This window comes from Garra rufa, chromosome 3 (genome assembly GCF_049309525.1).
Source record: "Garra rufa chromosome 3, GarRuf1.0, whole genome shotgun sequence".
Classification (NCBI taxonomy): domain Eukaryota; kingdom Metazoa; phylum Chordata; class Actinopteri; order Cypriniformes; family Cyprinidae; genus Garra; species Garra rufa.
The window spans coordinates 38,957,078-38,964,989 of record NC_133363.1 but is presented as its reverse complement, the minus strand read 5'-3'; the positions used below and the strand labels follow the sequence as shown (position 1 = coordinate 38,964,989).

Genomic DNA, 7,912 nt, shown 5'->3' with positions numbered 1-7,912 from the left:
CATAACTTTGTCACCAAGGATTTTCCAAAGATTTTCAATCAGCTTTCGATCATTGTCCGGCATGAAAATTGCAGGTTGATTGGGAGATGCTTGCAGGGAAGGAAGTGCATGTTGCTGAAGGAGGTTCTGATAAACATTTGCTCCTGCTGCAGAAAACATCCTCCAAACCAGGACACGTCCTCCTCCACCTTTTACTGATTTCTTCACGCACTTGGGCTTCAGTCTTTCCTCAGTTTTATGGCTAAACATTTTAACAAAATGTTTCCCATTAGAGCTGTTGTTGAAAGGCTTGGTCAATACAGAGTGTGCCCTCAGTCCGGCTTCTTTTAAACATGCAGAGACAAATCTTTACTTTGTTTAGTACTGGCATGGCAAGCAGTGTTGGGCATGTTACTTTTAAAAAATTAATTAGTTATAGTTATAGTTACTTCTCACAAATAGTAACTGAGTTACATCATTATATAAGTAATTAATTACCAGGGAACTAAAAAAAGTTCAAATATTTAAAATAAATTGGATGCCCCCAATATTAAAGATTAATATTAAAGTAATACATTGTACACTAATCTGCACATTTTAAAGGAACACTCCACTTTTTTTGGAAATAGGCTCATTCTCCAACTCCCCCCGAGTTAATAAGTTGATCTTTACCGTTTTGAAATCCATTCAGCCGTTCTCCTGTTCTGGCGATATCACTTTTAGCATAGCTTAGCATAAATCATTGAATCCTATTAGACCAATAGCATCACGTTAAAAAATAACCAATGAGTTTCAGTATTTGTCCTATTTAAAACTTGATTCTTCTGTAGTTATATTGTGTACTAAGACTGGCGGAAAATGTAAAGATGCGATTTTCTAGGCCGATAAGATTAGGAACTACACTCCCATTCCGGTGTAATAGTCAAGGAAGTTTGCTGCCGTAATATGGACGCAGCAGGCGCAGTAATATCATGCAGCACCTGAAATTAGTTCCCAGCTAGGTAACTTCCAACGAGGAACGCTCCCTGTGCATGCAGTTGGTCATGTTGTGCTGCGATGTGCTGTGTGATATTACTGCGCCTGCTTCAGCCACATTACGGCAGCAAACTTCCTTGACTATTACGCCGGGATGGGAGTGTAGTTCCTAATCTTATCAGCCTAGAAAATCGCCGGTCTTAGTACATGATATAACTGCAGAAGAGTCAAGTTTTAAATAGGACAAATACCGAAACTCGTTGGTCATTTTTGAACGCAATGCTATTGGTCTAATAGGATTCAATGATCTATGCTAAGCTATGCAAAAAGTGATATCGGAGAATTAGCCTATTTCAAAAAAAGTGGAGTGTTCCTTTAATGTTGCTGTTGGACAATGTGCGAGACACCTTCCAGGGGCTAAAAATTAAGTTATTTGGGTCTCTTCAACCAGCAGATATGAAAAAATCCTTCGGCAACACTGTCAACCCTCTGGGGTCAAAGACTACATTTGATGATTGCGAAAAAACTAAAAATACACTGTCATTTTTGATCGTACAGATAAGAATAAGGTATCATTTGAGGGGTCTACTTTTATTTGTGTATAGTCATAATAACAACAAAATGGTGTGCTTTTGTAAAATAAAGATAAAATAAACGGGGTGCGCTCTCTGCCGTCTCGGTCACCTCTCTTCGTAGACACGTTAATAAAACAACCTGAATCTCAGCGAATACCTGCCTCACAGACATGAGAAATATTTGTATAGAAAGCTTGTCATGTCAGAGACAAATATTCTCTGATAAAGTAATCCATATGATACCAACACAAGCTCCACTTTTTCTCGTCTAAACTCATCTATGAGCGGCTCCGCTTTTCAAATTTTAAACATCCACATGCCCACATCACCTCTGTAAACAAATGTGAACATCCATCAAGTTCATCTCTGTTACTTTTTGTTTCTGGAAGAAGACATGCTGAGAGGAATAAGCCAGAATTTACCTCAGAAGAACGCAAAGCAACACAATTCGCAGCTTTATTTAGTGGAGGAGATCATTCTGATGAAAAAAAATGCAGACTTGGCAACACTGGAACACCTGCACTACTCTGCCTCTTTTTTTTTTGTCAGTAACAGTAATGGCGTTGTAACGGGAAAAACAGTAATTTGTTTGATTACTCGTTACTGATAAAAGTAATGTCAATAGTAACGCCATGTATAACACCGTTTTTCATCACCGCTGGCAAGCAATTCCAGCTGCAGTGTTGAAATGGTTCCCTATCGAGAGCTTCTTTATTATCCTGTCTTCTCATGCATGTTTTACGTTGGTGACCAGCCTTTTTGGAGGACTTGAGTGAATTAGTGTCATTGTAAACCTGCGTATTCAAGAAATTACAGATTTGGAATGACCAACTTCTCTTGAAGTGGCTGAAAGTGCCATCCCTTTGGCCTTCATGTGGACAACCTCCTGTCGCAGAGTTTCAGTCATTTTAGAGCAGTCCGCCATCTTGCAATCTCAATGAAAAATTGGAGGAATGATACCAGTTAAATAGGGTTTGTCGTATAATTAAGGAAATTCACAGCAGGTGCCAGATTACCACCAATAACTTTTTGAATGTTTTAAATGTCTTGAGCAGCTTGGAATTGGCCTTTCAGTTCACTTCTTTTCTGTGTATAAATGGTTAGTTTTACTTGCGTGAATCAGAGTTAATGTTAAATGTTAAATTATGAGTTCATTTCATTAAGATTCCTTTGAGAGTTAGTGAGTAATCATCAGCTTGAATGAGCTGTTCTTTGTCTTTGAACGTGCTCTGTGCTTCAGTAACCACATCTTGCATATTAACAATTCCAGCTGACGTTAAAGGCCCTTCATTACAGCGTCTTCAGTTCTTGTAAATCACAGGCACACGAGTCAATCTGAAAGATCGCCCAAAGCTTGGCCGAAAATTTGCATACTTCTAAAGATCCAATACTTGTGCCAGCGGAGTTGACCAGCTCTCATTATTTTTTCTTTCTTTCTTTCTTTCTGTCTTTCTTTCTTTCTCTTTTTCTTTATTTTTGCTCAAGTCCTTAGATTTGCATATTAAAATGCCAGCAGTCCTTCAGGAAACCATCTATTGTGTGCATATCTTACCACCCGCCATCAACAGTTTGCTATTAACCTTGCGTATGTTTGTGTTTTCTGTGGCCTCCTCTGCCAGCCATATGGTATCACAGCTGCTACTCTCCAGCCTGGCACAGAATGCTGAAGAGACAATATTACCAGTGAACATTCAAAGTCAATCATCCCTAAATGGCCCTATCATGGGTCCATCCCCAAAAGCATATTTTTGGCAGATGCTTCAAAATGGATGCTCTCTTTACTGCACATTCGGATATGATTTGTTGACCTGCAGAAGCTAAATTGCCTTGGCACATGTTGTGGCCTGCAAAATTGGACGTTCTTATGGATGGAGGTGTTGTTTGGGATCATTTTTTAGTAAACTAGAAATCTTTGTGAGCCAGCTGGAATTGCTCTATGGTAAACAAGATAGTGGATAACTACTACTTTGTGGTTTACTAAAATGTTCAGTTTTAGTACTTTCAACAAACTTGTTTTATTTCAGTTAGATGGCAGCTCTTCTAATTCTCATTTAAGGTTTGTAAGTTTAAATGTATTTTAAATAATTCAAAATTTAAATTATCAATAAAAACACTGGTTTGATTACGGTTGAAGCTAAAATTTGCTGGAAGAGCTGGGTTGGCTACCCTATGAAATCTGTTTTATTTTTTCCAAAATTCCATTGTATTTTTTTTTTCTCCAAATTTCATTTTTTCTTTCTTGAATTTTCTGGATTCCAATTTTTTTTATAATACTTTTTTTGGACTGTGTTTTAATTAAATTATATTTATCAAAAAGCATGCCTAATTAAATGAAATCATGAAACATTCTCAGTGCCCTATGAAATACATTTTATTTTTCTCAAATTCAGTTTTATTTTGACCCAGTTCTGTGTTCTCTATTTTGACTTTCTGCATTTCATTTTATTTGTTTACTTCAATTTTAATAATCAGAAGCATTTTTGATTAATTGATTTTACAAAAAAAAACTTTATTACACATTTCTTGCTTGTATATTTATTTTATGTATATTTAATTTTTCCTGATAAATAAATGAAAATTAAACAAGTCTTTCTTCGTGCTGCACAACAGAGATTTACTTCTAAAATTAAAACATGGAAGAAAAAATTTGATTATTCCTTAAATAATTTTTCAATTAAAACTTTATTAGTAGTTGTAGTACTATTACAGTAATTCAGATATCTGTTACAATATCTTCAAGTTAAACTGGACTTTTATTTTGACAAGTTGCTGTGAAGCCCTTTAAATTTCTGTTTGAAATTTGTAATTGGGTATGAGTGGCATCAGACTAAGTTTACGGTGCTTATATTGTGTTTATTTATGTTGTAAGAAGTATTTAGGCAAAAATAATCAGCAAAAAGTATAGTAAAAAATAACATGTTTAGTTTGGTGAGTGTTAGTATGCCTTTCGTTAATATGTATTTATTAAGAATTTTTACACTGCAACATTATTTTCCTGACAGTTACGTACATTTCCAACCATCAGGTTAAAAAAAATCTCATTCTGGTTGCTGTAAAGTAAAAAAAAAAAAAATCTTATTTTCATTTACTGTAATGTAAAATCTCATTACCACATTGTAAGGAAAAAACTCATTAACATTATGTACAAAAACAGTTCTCATTCTCATTACTAAAATTTGTGGAAACATTTTCATAATGAAAAAAAAATCTTATTACCATAGTGTAAAAGTAGTGAAAAACTATATGTGGGCGTATGTTATACTACCCTTTTAATAATTGCTGATTTTATTTTGTAATGTCCAGACATGCATGATTTTGGACCAAAAACTCAAATTTACATGAAAGCCAGCTTTTATAGCTTGGTGCTTTGTTATACCTTGGTGCAAGTTATGACTCTTGATGTTCACGGTGGGTGTCCTTGGATTTTGTTTGTTGTTTTTCATCATTGGCCCATTGACAGTTACAAAGCTTCACCTGGATCCTGTGGATACTGCAGCTCTACCCTTTCTGAGCCCCCAGAACTCTCTATCTGTGATTTTGATGGACAGCTCAGAATCAGCGGACCGTCGAAGGCAGTCATGCCCTGAACTTAAGAGCCCTTTGCGGTGGTCTTTGTGATGAGCCCTCATCAGTCAGAGGCTGAGTGGACGTATCTCACCCAGGAGAGAGCGAGGCTGATCTCACGACCGGGACCTTGAATGAACCCAGAAAACACATGGCTGCTGGTGTATTCCTGAGGTTCCCGTACTAGAGAGCACGGAAAGCTGACACAATATCATACCTGCTGCTATTCAGTCAGAAAATTGTGTTTTTTGTGCTTGACTGTTAGATGGAATGAATCTCATTTGAGCTGTTTTCCATTGAATTTCCCATGACAACCTGTTATCATATTTTTATCTGAATACAAATGTTTTTTGTCTGCATCTTTATCATACACCCTGTTGTTTTGGTAGGGCTGTATAAGACAGCTAATGTTCGGGATTTTAAAACACTTATAGGAGAGGCCCTAGCTTGTTAAATTTTATGCTGAAAAGTTGAATGATTAGTTTTCCCCTGTCCTGGTATGATGGGTTGAAATGTTTTTTGTTTTTCTGTTTTTCAGGGCCTGGGAGCGGAAAGCAAAAATCTGTATCCCTTCCTCCTACCTGTTATCCAGCTCAGCACAGATGTTTCTCAGCCCCCTCATGTTTACCTGCTGGAAGACGGTCTGGAGCTGTGGTAAGTCTGTGTGAGTGTGTATCTGAGTCAAATGTTTAACCTAGAAATAAAAGTTTCAACCCAATCCCTAGGTCCTTATGCCTTTTGTACTCTTCCAGTCAAAAGTCTGGGCATGCTTGACCAACTTAATAGGCTTAAATTTTTATGCTTTAATAGTTGAAATGGCTTTTGTGGACAAATATGCATTGTGGTGACATATACATTTCTTTTGAAATGAGGTAAACAAGTGCTAGTGTACAGTCGTGGCCAAAAGTTTTGAGAATGACACAAATATTAGTTTTTACAAAGTTTGCTGCTAAACTGCTTTTAGATCTTTGTTTCAGTTGTTTCTGTGATGTACTGAAATATAATTACAAGCATTCATATGTTTCAAAGGCTTTTATCGACAATTACATGACATTTATGTAAAGAGTCAGTATTTGCAGTGTTGGCTCTTCTTTTTCAGGACCTCTGCAATTCGACTGGCCATGCTCTCAATCAACTTCTGGGCCAAATCCTGACTGATAGCAACCCATTCTTTCATAATCACTTCTTGGAGTTTGTCAGAATTAGTGGGTTTTTGTTTGTCCACCCGCCTCTTGAAGATTGACCACAAGTTCTCAATGGGATTAAGATCTGGGGAGTTTCCAGGCCATGGACCCAAAATTTCAACGTTTTGGTCCCCGAGCCACTTAGTTATCACTTTTGCCTTATGGCACGGTGCTCCATCGTGCTGGAAAATGCATTGTTCTTCACCAAACTCTTGTTTGATTGTTGGAAGAAGTTGCTGTTGGAGGGTGTTTTGGTACCATTCTTTATTCATGGCTATGTTTTTGGGCAAAATTGTGAGTGAGCCCACTCCCTTGGATGAGAAGCAACCCCACACATGAATGGTCTCAGGATGCTTTACTGTTGGCATGACACAGGACTGATGGTAGCGCTCACCTTTTCTTCTCCGGACGAGCCTTTTTCCAGATGCCCCAAACAATCGGAAAGAGGCTTCATCGGAGAATATGACTTTGCCCCAGTCCTCAGCAGTCCATTCGCCATACTTTTTGCAGAAGATCAATCTGTCCCTGATGTTTTTTTTTTTTGGAGAGAAGTGGCTTCTTTGCTGCCCTTCTTGACACCAGGCCATCTTCCAAAAGTCTTGGCCTCATTGTGCGTGCAGATGCGCTCACACCTGCCTGCTGCCATTCCTGAGCAAGCTCTGCACTGGTGGCACTCCGATCCCGCAGCTGAATCCTCTTTAGGAGATGATCCTGGCGCTTGCTGGACTTTCTTGGACGCCCTGAAGCCTTCTTAACAAGAATTGAACCTCTTTCCTTGAAGTTCTTGATGATCCTATAAATTGTTGATTTAGGTGCAATCTTAGTAGCCACAATATCCTTGCCTGTGAAGCCATTTTTATGCAACGCAATGATGGCTGCACGCGTTTCTTTGCAGGTCACCATGGTTAACAATGGAAGAACAATGATTTCAAGCATCACCCTCCCGTCAAGTCTGCCATTCTAACCCAATCAGCCTGACATAATGATCTCCAGCCTTGTGCTTGTCAACATTCTCACTTGAGTTAACAAGACGATTACTGAAATGATCTCAGCAGGTCCTTTAATGACAGCAATGAAATGCAGTGGAAAGTTTTTTTCGGGATTAAGTTCATTTTCATGGCAAAGAAGGACTATGCAATTCATCTGATCACTCTTCATAACATTCTGGAGCATATGCAAATTGCTATTATAAAAACTTAAGCAGCAACTTTTCCAATTTCCAATATTTATGTAATTCTCAAAACTTTTGGCCACGACTGTACATTTAATAATAGTCTTCGAAGGATTGTGTTCACTCCTGAATTACCTTGATAATTTACTCACCCAAGATGTGGGTCATGTCATCAAAGATGTTCATGATTTTCTTTAAGTTGCAAAGTTATGGTTTTTGAGGAACACATTCCAAGATTTTTCTCCATATAGTGGACTTCAGTGGGGATCAACGGGTTGAAGATCCAAATTGCCATTCCAATGCTGTCTCAACTGGCTCTGCACAGTCCTAGCCAAGGAATATGGGTCTTATCTAGCGAAGTAATGTCATTTTCTAAAATAAAAAATAAATAAATGTGGATATACTTTTTAACCACTTTTTAATGTGACTATGTAACACATGAAGTCGAGCTAGTGCAAGATGAG

At 37.7% G+C, this 7,912-nt stretch overlaps 1 protein-coding gene across 1 annotated transcript in view; it reads left to right on the top strand.

Annotated features, from left to right (window-relative positions):
• Positions 1-7,912, top strand: part of ipo11 (importin 11) — a 229,992-nt gene that overhangs the window by 174,722 nt on the left and 47,358 nt on the right. The window contains exon 21 of the mRNA XM_073836609.1: positions 5,632-5,747. Within this exon, the coding sequence (XP_073692710.1) occupies positions 5,632-5,747 (116 nt within the window). The remainder of the gene's footprint in view (positions 1-5,631; positions 5,748-7,912) is intronic.